The sequence below is a fragment of the Lethenteron reissneri genome, chromosome 67, assembly GCF_015708825.2.
Source record: "Lethenteron reissneri isolate LAM-NWPU_2019-01 chromosome 67, ASM1570882v1, whole genome shotgun sequence".
NCBI lineage: Eukaryota > Metazoa > Chordata > Hyperoartia > Petromyzontiformes > Petromyzontidae > Lethenteron > Lethenteron reissneri.
Window position 1 is genome coordinate 5,203,780 of NC_083845.1, and position 15,057 is coordinate 5,218,836.

The following is a 15,057-nucleotide window of genomic DNA, read 5'->3' on the forward strand; positions in this document are numbered from 1 at the left end:
CCACATGGTTCCGTTTGTCCGCGTGTCATCCCCCGCGTGTCTCCAGGTCAGAGGTCGCAACCGGGTACCCGATACCCCGTACCCTCCGATACCCGGGTACCCGTACCCGGCCGGGTACGGGTACCCGTTTGCGACCCTGGTGCAGCCGGGTACGGGTAGACCGCGAGTCACTGGCGAGTAACCGTTTGTCACTCATTTCCCAACGTCTTGTCTCTTCTCACAATTCAAGTTCCTAGAATCAACCCACCCGCGCCTGCAACATGGCTTCATCACAGAGGTCGCAATCGGGTACCCGATACCCGTACCGTACCCGTACCCGGCGGGGTACGGGTAGGGTACGGGTATCCAATTGTCCGTGTGTCACCCCACCGCGTGTCTCCGCGTCTCCGTTGGTGTCGCTCCCCCGGCGTGTCTAGACTTGGACACAACCAGGTGGTTGAATGTGTCTCCCTCGCCTGATATGAAAGAGTTGTCGTGGGTTCCCCCGATACCAACACCCTGACCCTGTCGTATATTTGGAGTTTGCGTGTCTCTCTCCCCGTGGTCGCGAGGATTTTTCTCCAGGTCCTCGGTTTTTCCCTCCACATTTAGAATCAGCGTCGCGCGTTCAGAGTATTTGGCTGCCGCTAGAAATTTGCACACGATGATGACGATGAGCTACTTCGTTGAGCTATCAATTGTGTTCGCCAGGTCGCTTCTGGAAAAAAGCTATGCAGGTCAGTGGAGCCTTAATCTGGTAAAATAAATACAAATATTTAAAAATATTTCGTAAAAAATCTAATTGTTTAATTTAAATGAATAGTGAATTTTTTTTTATTGTCAAAAAAAATATTTTTATTAAAAAAATATAAAAAAAACATTGGTAAAATAAAAAAATATAGTGGAATTTTTTTTATATTACATTTTTTTACTTAAAAAAAGTAAAAAAATATAGTTTCAAAAATGTACAAAGTGTTGAAAAAATTGTGCAAAATAATAAATGTGAATAAAAAAAAAATATTTGTAAAAATGTGTTACAAAAATAATGCAAAAATATAAATGTAAATTATTATTTTTTTTATTAATATTTTTGAAAAAATGTTACAAACGTGTTACATTTTTTGTTTCGTAAAAAAAAATAGTTGAACAAAAAATTCAACAACAAAAAAGTGTAAAAAAAATCACGAGTTCTCCCCACCTTGGCCCCGCAGTCTGCCCCCTTGCGGACGCAGAATCCCAGGAAGAGAGGATCCCCCACGCGGGCCAGGACGTTGTCCACGCAGTACGCGTGCACGTAGCGCACCCCGCGCGCCTCCATGTCGGCCAGCACGCCGCTGTCCCCCAGCGCGCGGTACAGACCTCCGTTACCGTCTACACGACGGCGACAAATATAGGATTTTGGGTCAGATTGCGTTATTTATAAATGTGTCGCAACCCTCCACCACCCGGCACGGCCCAAACAGTAAAAAAATGTGTCACGTTGACAAAAGACAAATAGTTCACTTCTCTACCCTCATCTTCTTGGTTCTTTCGGTAAAGTCACGTAGAAGGGAAGTAATAAAATAATAAAAATAAAACATCATAAAATTATTCTCACGACGTTTCGGCCACAACGCAAGCAGCCGTCCTCAGGTGAAAACCAGGTCCGTCGAGGCGACAGAGTCTGAATGAAACAGCACACGAGCTTGGAGCATATATATAAGCTGGGCGCCTTGACAAAGGAATTTGCATATCAAGAGGAATTTAGCATATTTATGGGAAATGCAGGAATTGTGATTAGTACTACATATGCGTGTGCATTATGCAGGATTAACAGCTTTAAATCGAAATTCTCTACCCTCCTTGCCTCAAATCACTGCACCAGAATTGAATTAAACAATGACGTCACCCTGCTGATGCTGCTGCTCTATTTAAGACCGGGAGCAACAGGAGAGCTTCACCATTCTTGCCCGATGAAGCTGATTGTAATTACCAGCAAAACGTCGTGCTACTCACATTTCAAAATGCTGTTGATTCTCTCTTCAACACACCGGTGGGCTAAAGAAGTGAATTATTTTGTCCTTTGTAAACGTGACACTTTTTTTTACTGTTTGGCCCTGTCGGGTGGTTGGAGGGTTACGACACATTTATAAATAACGCGATCTGACCCAAAAACCTTTATTATGAACATAGTTACACTAACGTGTTAACCTCCAACTGAACACAATTGCTCTAAAGACTACACGGCGGCGACGACAATTGCGCGCGTCAACCACACGGGGACAACAACAACAACAACACAAACAACTACATCCCCAGCCGGTCATGACCAGGCACTGCTGATAATACAGAGAGGGTGAATTTTGATGTAAAGCTTTCGTGACTGCAGGGATTCATATTCTGGCGAGGCGTCCCCGCGTGTCCCCGCGTGTCCCCCCGTGTCACCCCGCGTGTCCCCCTTGTCCCACCCCTGTGTCTCCCCCGCGTCCCCAGTGTCTCCCCACGTCTCCCCGTGTGCCCGCCCCGTGTCTCCCCGCGTATCTCCCCGCGTCTCCGCCGCGTCTCCCCGAGTTACCGGGAGCCCTGGCGAGGCGTCCCCGCGTCTCCCCGTGTGTCCCCGCGTCACCCCGTGTGTCTCCCTTCTCCCCCGTGTCTCCCCGCGTGTCTCCCCGCGTGTCTCCCCGCGTCTCCCCACGTTACCGGGAGCCCTGGCGAGGCGTCCCCGTGTCTCCAGGATGACCTTGCCGTCGGGGGTCAGGGCCGGGATCTGTCGCTGCTCAAAGAGGCGAACGTCGTCCTCGCACAGCCCCAGGAAGCCGTGCTCGCGCAGGAACGCCAGCGTGGGCTCCCGCGTGTGGCCTGACGTCATGATGTACCTGCCTCAGCAACAACAACAACACCACGAGTCAACAACAACAACACCACCACCACGAGTCAACAACAACAACGACTGGCTCGTGCGGCGTGGCCGCGATCGTTCTCACGGCGCAGAGCGACTGTCGCGGCGTCTCTCTGCCACCGCTGGACATCTGTGAACGAGAGCTCCACGGCTCATCGGATTTCCTCGAGGATAAATGAAGATTCTGATTACGACTCTGAACCACCCTGACGCCCTTTAAAAGGCGAAAGGGCCCTTGCCCGAAACGTCGCGGACGCCGGCATTCGTCAAGATTCCCCCACAACCAGCTCTCCTTTCCCGGCCCCAACGCACCAGGGCAGCCCCCCCCCCCACTAATCCCAACATACCAGGCCAAAGCCCCCCCCCCCTCACTGCCCTTCCTATTCCCAACGTACCAGGGCAGCCCCCCGCCCCCCCACCTTCACCCCCCCACCACTGCCCCCGCTATTCCCAACGTACCAGGGAAGCCCCCCCCTCCGATTGCCCCCCCCCCCCCCACTGTACAGGGCTGCCCCTCCCCCTCACCCACCTGCCCCCACCCTCCCGCTATTCCCAACGTACCAGGGCAGCCCCCCCCGCTGTTCCCAACGTACCAGGGCAGCCCCCCCCGCTGTCCCCAACGTACCAGGGCAGCCCCCCCCACTATCCCCAACGTACCAGGGCTGCCCCTTCCCCTCACCCACTGCCCCCCCCCTCCGCTTTTCCCAACGTACCAGAGCCCCCCCCCTGCCCCTCGCTATCCCCAACGTACCAGGGCAGGGCCCCCCGCTGTTCCCCAACGTACCAGGGCAGCCCCCCCCACTATCCCCAACGTACCAGGGCAGGGCCCCCCGCTTGCCGTGCCTCTCCTCGGCGAGCCGCTGCAGGCGCAGGATGCGCTGGGCCTGCAGCTGCAGCAGGGGCTTGTGGGAGGGCAGCCCCACATCGTAGAGGCCCTTGGGGTAGGGCACGCCCAGACGCGTCCCTTGACCCCCGGCCAGGAGCACGATGGCCACGCGACCCTCGGCAACCTGCAGCAGACCTGCAGAGATTCTAGATTTGAGGCTTTGGTGACTGCAAGGATTCATATTCGTAGGTTTTTTTTCCGGTAAAGTCACGTGGGTAAAAACATTAAAATTAATGAAAGTAAAATCAAATAAAAATCACGACGTTTCGGAGGCAACACAAGCTTCCGTCTTCAGGTGGAACCGTCGCAGCCACGACAGCTGTATCAAGAGGCGGTGGGACGGGGAGATGTTAGCTACCTCGCCTGGTGTGCGGGAGGTCTCACTAGTTGCTATGATCACCGTTTCCTTGCTTTCAGTGGCTTTATTTTGGTGGTTTAGAAAAGTGTATTGGTTTAGCAATGTTTGTTTGTTGTAGTACAGAGTTAGACTGATGGCCTTAATCTAAGTTGTCTTGTGGTTGTTGTTGTTGTTTGACTTGCATCCCACTGGGATTTTTGCACACAGCGTTGGTGTACGGTGTTTTTTTTCTGCAATATTTTGCTGTCTTTTCTTGGATTTTCTGTTTGCACTCAGTCACATATTCACTTTAAGATGTTTTTTTGTTAATGTTTTTTGTTTGGTTATGTTGCGGTTGCACCCGATTCAAGAGCTGAAGGGCTCACAGGGCTATAACGAATACATGAACTTGAACTAAACTATGTTTTATTGTATGTGAGTTGAACTTCCTTTGCGCCCTACGTAGTAAACCGTGCGATTAGCAGGCAAGGCCCCATAGGGCTGTGAAGTTTTTTTATGACCTGGCCACACGTATCATCATCACATGGATAGCAGCGGTCAAATGCTCGCAACGCGCGACACGTTTGATTCTAGATGTGGCAGTCCGTAATGTGCTGGTGAGAGTCTGCGATATCTGGGCACGGCCAAAAGGCGTGCAGGTTAACTCTGAAACCATGAACCTTGGCATTGTTCATGTGGTAGGTTCCGTGTATGAATTTATATTGAATATTTTGCAATGGAGGAGACCTGGGGCCTGCCGCCTGAACTCGCCATACCCGAAGTCCACTTGATTTATTTTGTAACAGGTAAGGCCCACGGAGCAAAGCTTTTTTAGAAGCGATCTGGCTATCAAATGATATCAGGTGGAAATGTATAGCAGACAAATGTTCTGAACGCATGGTTTATTATAAATGTGGAGGGGGGAAACCGGAAGAACCAGAGAAACAACGTAACCACGGAGAGAGACACGCAAACTCCAAATATACAGCAGCAGGCGTCAGGGTCGGGATAGAACCCACGACCTCCTGTATACCAGGCGAGGTAGTTAACATCTCCTAGCCACCGTGATGATGATGAGAGAGAAGACACGCAAACTCCAATATACAGCAGCAGGCGTCAGGGTCGGGATAGAACCCACGACCTCCTGCAGACCAGGCGAGGTAGTTAACATCTCCTAGCCACCGTGATGATGATGATGAGAGAGGACACGCAAACTCCAAATATACAGCAGCAGGCGTCAGGGTCGGGATAGAACCCACGACCTCCTGCACACCAGGCGAGGTAGTTAACATCTCCTAGCCACCGTGATGATGATGATGAGAGAGACACGCAAACTCCAAATATACAGCAGCAGGCGTCAGGGTCGGGATAGAACCCACGACCTCCTGCACACCAGGCGAGGTAGTTAACATCTCCTAGCCACCGTGATGATGATGATGAGAGAGACACGCAAACTCCAAATATACAGCAGCAGGCGTCAGGGTCGGGATTGAACCCACGACCTCCTGCACACCAGGCGAGGTAGTCAACATCTCCTAGCCACCGTGATGATGATGAGAGAGACACGCAAACTCCAAATATACAGCAGCAGGCGTCAGGGTCGGGATCGAACCCACGACCTCCTGCACACCAGGCGAGGTAGTTAACATCTCCTAGCCACCGTGATGATGAGAGAGAGACACGCAAACTCCAAATATACAGCAGCAGGCGTCAGGGTCGGGATCGAACCCACGACCTCCTGCATACCAGGTGAGGTAGTTAACATTTCCTAGCCACCGTGATGATGATGAGAGAGAGACACGCAAACTCCAAATATACAGCAGCAGGCGTCAGGGTCGGGATCGAACCCATGACCTCCTACACACCAGGCGAGGTAGTTAACATCTCCTAGCCATCATGATGATGAGAGAGAGACACGCAAACTCCAAATATACAGCAGCAGGCGTCAGGGTCGGGATCGAACCCACGACCTCCTGCACACCAGGCGAGGTAGTTAACATCTCCTAGCCATCATGATGATGAGAGAGACACGCAAACTCCAAATACACAGCAACAGGCGTCAGGGTCGGCATCGAACCCATGACCTCCGACACACCAGGCGAGGTAGTTAACATCTCCTAGCCATCATGATGATGAGAGAGAGACACAAACTCCAAATATACAGCAACAGGCGTCAGGGTCAGCATCGAACACATGACCTCCTACACACCAGGCGAGGTAGTTAACATCTCCTAGCCATCATGATGATGAGAGAGAGACACGCAAACTCCAAATATACAGCAGCAGGCGTCAGAGTCGGGATAGAACTCACGACCTCCTGCACACCAGGCGAGGTAGTCAACATATCCTAACCACCGTGATGATGGTGAGAGAGAGAGTCACGCAAACTCCAAATATACAGCAGCAGGCGTCAGGGTCGGGATCGAACCCACGACCTCCTGCACACCAGGCGAGGTAGTCAACATCTCCTAGCCACCGTGATGATGATGAGAGAGAAACGCAAACTCCAAATATACAGCAGCAGGCGTCAGAATCGGGATCGAACCCATGACCTCCTGCACACCAGGCGAGGTAGTTAACATCTCCTAGCCACCGTGATGATAATGATGATGAGAGAAAGACATGCAAACTCCAAATATACAGCAGCAGGCGTCAGGGTCGGGATCGAACCCACGACCTCCTGCACACCAGGCGAGGTAGTTAACATCTCCTAGCCACCGTGATGATGATGATGAGAGAGAGAGACACGCAAACTCCAAATATACAGCAGCAGGCGCCAGGGTCGGGATCGAACCCACGACCTCCTGCACACCAGGTGAGGTAGTTAACATTTCCTAGCCACCGTGATGATGATGAGAGAGAGACACGCAAACTCCAAATATACAGCAGCAGGCGTCAGGGTCGGGATCGAACCCATGACCTCCTACACACCAGGCGAGGTAGTTAACATCTCCTAGCCACCGTGATGATGAGAGAGAGACGCAATTCCAAATACACAGCAACAGGCGTCAGGGTCAGCATCGAACCCATGACCTCCTACACACCAGGCGAGGTAGTTAACATCTCCTAGCCATCATGATGATGAGAGAGAGACACGCAAACTCCAAATATACAGCAGCAGGCGTCAGAGTCGGGATAGAACTCACGACCTCCTGCACACCAGGCGAGGTAGTCAACATCTCCTAACCACCGTGATGATGGTGAGAGAGAGAGTCACGCAAACTCCAAATATACAGCAGCAGGCGTCAGGGTCGGGATCGAACCCACGACCTCCTGCACACCAGGCGAGGTAGTCAACATCTCCTAGCCACCGTGATGATGATGAGAGAGAAACGCAAACTCCAAATATACAGCAGCAGGCGTCAGAATCGGGATCGAACCCATGACCTCCTGCACACCAGGCGAGGTAGTTAACATCTCCTAGCCACCGTGATGATAATGATGATGAGAGAAAGACATGCAAACTCCAAATATACAGCAGCAGGCGTCAGGGTCGGGATCGAACCCACGACCTCCTGCACACCAGGCGAGGTAGTTAACATCTCCTAGCCACCGTGATGATGATGATGTGAGGGAAAGACACGCAAACTCCAAATATACAGCAGCAGGCATCAAGGTCGGGATCGAACCCACGACCTCCTGCACACCAGGCGAGGTAGTTAACATCTCCTAGCCACCGTGATGATGATGATGAGAGAGAGAGACACGCAAACTCCAAATATACAGCAGCAGGCGTCAGGGTCGGGATCGAACCCACGACCTCCTGCACACCAGGCGAGGTAGTTAACATCTCCTAGCCACCGTGATGATGATGATGAGAGAGAGAGACACGCAAACTCCAAATATACAGCAGCAGGCGCCAGGGTCGGGATCGAACCCACGACCTCCTGCACACCAGGCGAGGTAGTAACATCTCGCCACCACGGCACTAGCGCGTGGGCTCCATCCCGACAATGACACGTGGATTTTTCTCCGGTTTTTCCCTCCACATTTCAGAATGGACATCTTGCGTTTAGAGTATATGGCTGCTCTTGACTTAAAGCTTTTGTGACTTTCGATCGCAACACAAGCGTCATTAGGACGATTGCTTGTGTTGCGATCGAAGCGTCAAAGTTTTTGTTATTTTCTTTGAACCTATCGAGGTGACTTTACCGAAAGACCCAAGAATATTTGGCTTATAAATTACCAGGTCATGATGATAAGCCAATTCGTCGAGCTATCATTACGTGTGGCCAGATCGGTTCTTGAAGAAAAGAGCTACAGAACCCAGTGGGGCCTTACTTGGTAATAAGTAATATTTTTAAAAAAACTTTTTTCAAAACACGCTTTTATGAAATACTAGCAACGGCAGAACTCCACGACTCCAGGAAGTGGTCCCGAAGCTTACCATCACGTGGCCAATCGCAGCCAACGTCAGTTGATCGTGGACAATTAGACCCAAGCCGAAACATAACATCAAGTATAACCCGTAAAAACAAAGTTTTTCACTATAAATCCTTTATATGCGTGGCGGCTAGAGTCCTCTCGTCCTCTGGCTTGAGATGGCTGCCACCTATGGGTCAGATGATTGCATTGCACCATTAAGCAATTGGTAATTAAATATAATATTTTTGTCCTAAAGTGTAAAATTTTTGAAAACATTTTTCACGAACATGAATTGTCACGCACAACGAGTCTGTGTGGAAAATGTCAGCTCGATTGGATCACGGGAAGTGGGTTAAAAAATGACCGAAAGATTTGCACGGTCGTAAGCAAGCAAGCGAACTTAATATAAAGGATTTAAAAAGAATTTTGATTTAAAGCTTTCGTGACTGCAGGGATTCATATTCTTGGTTCTTTCGGTAAAGTCACGTAGAAGGGAAATAATAAAATCCACAGCAAGAACATTTTCTTGCTGTGGATTTCACACCTGTTGCAGTCGAAACGTCGTGAGAATTTTGATTGTTTTATATTTTTATTATTCTATTATTTCCCTTCTACGTGACTTTACCGAAAGAACCAAGAATATAAAAAAGAATGTATTTTTTTAAAATGCTAGAATATAGTATTGTCATCAGTATGACATAAGTATACCAAGTTTGCAGTCGATACCACATTGGGAAGTGGGTTAAAATCGAGTTACAAGATTTGAGGATACGACAACAACAACAGAGTTAATAGAAAGCGTGTAAAATAATAAAAAGTAAATAGTTTATGGCTTAGGCACATAACACGAGACCAAGTTTCTGCCCTGAAGCCTCCTCTTGCCCGCTCACCCCCATGCCCCCTCACCAGAGGTCGCAACCGAGTAACCCGATACCCGTACCCTACCCGATACCCGGCTACCCGTACCCAGCCGGGTACGGGTACCCGTTTGCGACCCTGGTGCGGCCGGGTACGGGTACGGGTAGGCCGTGAGTCACTGGTGAGTCACTGTTTGTCACTCATTTCCAAACGTCTTGTCTCTTCTCACAATTCAAGTTCCTAGAATCCAACCCACCCGCGCCTGCAACATGGCTTCATCCAGAGGGTCGCAATCAGTACCCGATACCCGTACCCTACCCGTACCCGGCCGGGTACGGGTAGGGTACGGGTACGGCCGGGTACAGGTACGGGTACCCGTTTGCGACCCTGGTGCGGCCGGGTACGGGTAGGGTACGGGTACGGCCGGGTACGGGTAGGGTACCCGTTTGCGACCCTGGTGCGGCCGGGTACGGGTACGGGTAAGGAATCAAAACCCGTTTGCGACCTCTGCCCCTCACCACCACTCACTCACTCCGTCTGTCACCCTACAATCCTCACCACACGTCACCTTCCCGCACTCACCGCGTAGAAGTTCACTCCTCACCCCACCCCACTCACCCCACATCACCCCTCACCCACGCCACGTCCCCACACTCACCACCCCTCACTCACCTCTCCTCACCCCACATCACCCCTCACTCACCACACCCCACGTCACCTGACCTATACACTCACTCACCCCTCACTCACCCACCCCACATCCTCTCAGCACCCCACGTCCGCTCACCCCATGCCACTTCAACCCCTAACCACCCCACGTCCCCACACTCACCACCCCTCACTCACCTCTCCTCACCCCACATCACCCCTCACTCACCTCACCCCATGTCACCTGACCTATCCACTCACTCACTCACCACCCCTCACTCACCCCTCACTCACCCCACATCACCTCACCCCTCCTCACCCCACGTCACTCACCCCACGTCACTCACCCCACGTCACTCACCCCACGTCACTCACCCCACGTCACTCACCCCACGTCACTCACCCCACGTCATTCACCCCACGTCACTCACCCCACGTCACTCACCCCACGTCACTCACCCCACGTCACTCACCCACGTCACTCACCCACGTCACTCATCCCACGTCACTCACCCCACGTCACTCACCCCACGTCACTCACCCCACGTCACTCACCCCCACGTCACTCATCCCACGTCACTCACCCCACGTCACTCACCCCACGTCACTCACCCCACGTCACTCATCCCACGTCACTCACCCCACATCACTCACCCCACGTCACTCACCCCACGTCACTCACCCCACGTCACTCACCCACGTCATCACCCCACGTCACTCATCCCACGTCACTCACCCCACGTCACTCACCACGTCACTCACCCCACGTCACTCATCCACGTCACTCACCCACATCACTCACCCACGTCACTCACCCACGTCACTCACCCCACGTCATCATCCCACGTCACTCACCCCACGTCACTCACCCCACGTCACTCACCACGTCACTCACCCCACGTCACTCACCCCACGTCACTCATCCCACGTCACTCATCCCACATCACTCACCCCAATCACTCACCCCACGTCACTCACCCCACGTCACTCACCCCACGTCACTCATCCCACATCACTCACCCCACATCACTCACCCCACGTCACTCACCCCATCACTCACCCCACGTCACTCACCCCACGTCACTCACCCCACGTCACTCACCCCACGTCACTCACCCCACGTCACTCACCCCACGTCACTCATCCCACATCACCTCCCCACTCACTCACCCCCCTCCTCACCCTCACCACCCACCGTGCTGCTCCCAGTCTCTCAGGCTCTCGGGGTCAGACGCGATGCTGCTACCGCACAACTCTTCGGGCAGCGGTTCGAGCGCTGCCCCGGGCTGCCCGGGCTGCCCCGGCTGCCCGGGCTGCCCGGCCGCCACCGCCTTGTGGAGCGAGGGCCGCAGGGCCTCCAAGTCGGCCTCGGCCAGCTCCCGTGCCAGGGCCTCCCGTTGGGGGCCCGCCAGCTCGCCCCAGAAGGCCAGGGCGTGCTGCTGCCCGCAGCCGTGCAGGCGACGCCGCAGCGCCTCCAGCCACGGGGGGCAGCCACCCTCCTCGCTACCGGGGGGCAGGGGGGGCAGGGCTGCCCCTGCCGCTGCCCCGTGAGCCGCCTCTTGGTCGCCCATGGAGGGGGTGCAAGGCACGGGAGGGAGAGTGAGTTACGTGTGGCTGTGTACGGTGCGAACGAAGTTCAGCATGCAGAGTGGGAGCAGCAGAGGGGTGGGGTGGGTGGTCGTGAGAGAGCGGTGGCGATATGGTGAGGGCAGCGCGAGAGGGCAGCAGCACGAGGGGGCAGCACGAGAGGGCAGCAGCAGCACGAGAGGGCAGCAGCAGCACGAGAGGGCAGCAGCAGCACGAGAGGGCAGCAGCAGCACGAGAGGGCAGCAGCAGCACGAGAGGGCAGCAGCAGCACGAGAGGGCAGCAGCAGCACGAGAGGGCAGCAGCAGCACGAGAGGGCAGCAGCAGCACGAGAGGGCAGCAGCAGCGCGAGAGGGCAGCAGCAGCGCGAGAGGGCAGCAGCAGCACGAGAGGGCAGCAGCAGCACGAGAGGGCAGCAGCAGCACGAGAGGGCAGCAGCAGCACGAGAGGGCAGCAGCAGCACGAGAGGGCAGCAGCAGCACGAGAGGGCAGCAGCAGCACGAGAGGGCAGCAGCAGCACGAGAGGGCAGCAGCAGCACGAGAATGAAGCTCCCCAATCGTCAACTTGCTCCCAATGGGAACCAGGAAGTCACGCGCGGAATCGATTCGGGGGAATCAACACCTCGATTTTTGGAATCGATTCCACCACCACGCGACTTTGTTTAATAAAAAAAAAAATCTTCACCGATTTAATCGCTCGGCTTTAATCGATAAGCGGCGTCGCATCTTTCGCGAGGTTGCTTCCCCCGTTGGACGCGCCACGTAAATGTAAACTATCTCTAGTTAAACTTAATAAGCGGGTCTTTTTTGTTGTTGTTCGTGTTTCGATTCATCGGCGGGTTAAAAAAATACGACTGTCGTGGAATCGATTCGCGACGAGGTCAGCTGATCATGTGCCGCGTGGACACGGCAGTCACGTGGGGAGAGGCCACGTGGAAAGGTAACTCCTGTACTGTAGAGCTAGTTTCTTGGTTCTTTCGGTAAAGTCACGTAGAAGGGAAGTAATAAAATAATAATAAAAATATAATAAACAATTCTCACGACGTTTCGGCCACAGTCTCCCCGACAGACCTAGTCTTCACCTGAGGACGGCTGCTTGCGTTGTGGCCGAAACGTCGTGAGAATTATTTTATTATGTTTTATTTTTATTTTATTATTTCCCTTCTACGTGACTTTACCGAAAGAACCAAGAAGATGAATCCCTGCAGTCACGAAAGCTTTAAATCGAAATTGTAGAGCTATTGTTGATTGGGGCCGTCCATAAATGACGTCACGCACCTGGGGGGGGGGGGGGTCAGACATTTGTGACGATGTGTGACGAGGGGGGGGGGAGTTTGAGAAATGTGACGTCACATCAAAATGCGCAACTTTTAATAAATATAGACAACACGTTCTACTTAATTAAACTTTTAATAAATATTTTCTCCTACAACATCAGAGTGCAGCGCCACATTAAGTACGCACTACAATGACAATAGTTTAAAGCGATTTGAAGCATGTTTTATTTTTTTCGGGGGGGGGGGGGGCAGAGCTTTGTGACGTCATATTTGAGGGGGGTCTGACTTTTTGTAAAACCCTCCACCCCCTCGTCACACATCGTCACAAATGTCTGACCCCCACCCCCCAGGTGCGTGACGTCATTTACGAACGGCCCCTTATCAATTGGATATGTATGGCAGTAGCCAAATACTGCGGTGTACACACGTGGCGTTGAGTCTAAATGTGTTGGGAAAAAATTAACCCGTAAAAACAAAGTTTTTCACTATAAATCCTTTATATGCGTGGCATCGTTTTTATTTTATTATTCATTTCTGTTTTTCTTGAGTAAGAGTTTCATTTTGATCACATTGGTATTTTAAATTAAATATGAAAAAAAATTTTTCCTAAAAAGTGTAAAATTTTGGAATTTTTTTTCACGAAAATAAATTGTCACGCACAACGAGTTTGTGTGCAAAATGTCAGCTCGATTGGATCACGGGAAGTGGGTTAAAAAACGACCGAAAGATTTGCACGGTCGTAAGCGCGCAAGCAAGCAAGCAAGTGAACTTAATATAAAGGATTTAATAAGTATAACCCGTAAAAACAAAGTTTTTCACTATAAATCCTTTATATGCGTGGCGGCTAGAGTCCTCTCGTCCTCTGGCTTGAGATGGCTGCCACCTATGGGTCAGATGATTGTGTGCCAGTATTAAGCAATTGGTAATTAAATATTTAATTTGTTTTCCCTAAACAGTGTAAAATTTGGGGGAAAAAATTTCACGAACATTAATTGTCACGCACAACGAGTCTGTGTGCAAAATGTCAGCTCGATTGGATCACGGGAAGTGGGTTAAAAAACGACCGAAAGATTTGCACGGTCGTAAGCAAGCAAGCAAGCGCGCAAGCAAGCAAGCGAACTTAATATAAAGGATTTAAAAAACGAAGTTTCCCGGAAAAGAAATCCACGCGACCACGGGGTGTGGAAGGGGGGGGGGGACATGCAAAGTCTCTAGTTCCTCCGGTTTTTTTGTACTTCCACGTTTAGAAACAACGCGCGTTTAGAGTATTTAGGCAACTGTGTGTGTCCACGTGAAGATACGCCACTTCGTTGAGCTGTCACGTCTGAAAAAACATCTCGATGTAGCTCAGTGGGTCTTAGCTGGTCAAATAAAATGTTTTTTGTTTAAATAGTTTAATATCTAGAGCCTCCCTGTAACGAATAGGGGTCGTTGCTACTTTCTCCCCGAGATTACACTGGTCAACACACTTTTCTGGCAGAAGGTATTCCAACGGGTTTAAGGTAATTTTGGGGGGTGCTGATTCCAAATCTGGCATCAGTTTTTGTCTATCACGTCACGTTTTTGAGATATCAATTATTGCATTTTCAATAAAAACTGCAGAAGAAAAATGTTAAGTAAATGTGGATATCTACATAAAATGATATTATAAACACACTATCCTAAAAATACAGCACCATATTTTAACACTAAAGCAGTCACTGACTCGCAACAACTTGCAATCATAAGTGACAGAGTTAATTTCGGGTAAAATCAATAAAAATGGGGTATGCCGATAGCATAAAAATGAGATGTGTTAAAGCAAATCTGAGATCAGATTTGGAATCAGCACCCTGAAATTAGTCTAAAACAGCTGCAAAAGTCCAGGCCAGAAAACAATGTTTTTTTTTGTTGACCAGTGATAATCAACATCGGTCGCACACGAAGTTGATGGAGTCTGGTTACTGCCCGCCAGAGGGCAGCAGTTGTCCTAAGCCCAGAACCCAAAGCACTCTCTTTTAAAATCCTTTATATTAAGTTCGCTTGCTTGCGTGCTTGCGTGCTTGCTTGCTTACGACCGTGCAAATCTTTCGGTCGTTTTTTTAACCCACTTCCCGTGACAATTAATGTTCGTGAAAATTATTTTCCAAAATTTTACACTTTTTAGGACAAGAATATTATATTTAATTACCAATTGCTTAATGGTGCAATGCAATCATCTGACCCATAGGTGGCAGCCATCTCAAGCCAGAGGACGAGAGGACT

General features: G+C 51.1%; 1 protein-coding gene across 1 annotated transcript in view; it reads right to left on the minus strand.

Moving 5' to 3' along the window:
- The window catches only part of LOC133360120 (UDP-N-acetylhexosamine pyrophosphorylase-like protein 1), a 15,082-nt gene extending 2,975 nt beyond the window's left edge, over positions 1-12,107 (minus strand). Inside the window, exons 1-4 of the mRNA XM_061578706.1 lie at positions 11,147-12,107; positions 3,674-3,878; positions 2,659-2,834; positions 1,178-1,350 (exon numbers count right to left, since the gene is read on the minus strand). Coding sequence (XP_061434690.1) covers positions 1,178-1,350; positions 2,659-2,834; positions 3,674-3,878; positions 11,147-11,522 — 930 coding nt within the window. The 5' untranslated portion in view covers positions 11,523-12,107. The remainder of the gene's footprint in view (positions 1-1,177; positions 1,351-2,658; positions 2,835-3,673; positions 3,879-11,146) is intronic.
- Between the last annotated feature and the right edge of the window lie 2,950 nt (positions 12,108-15,057).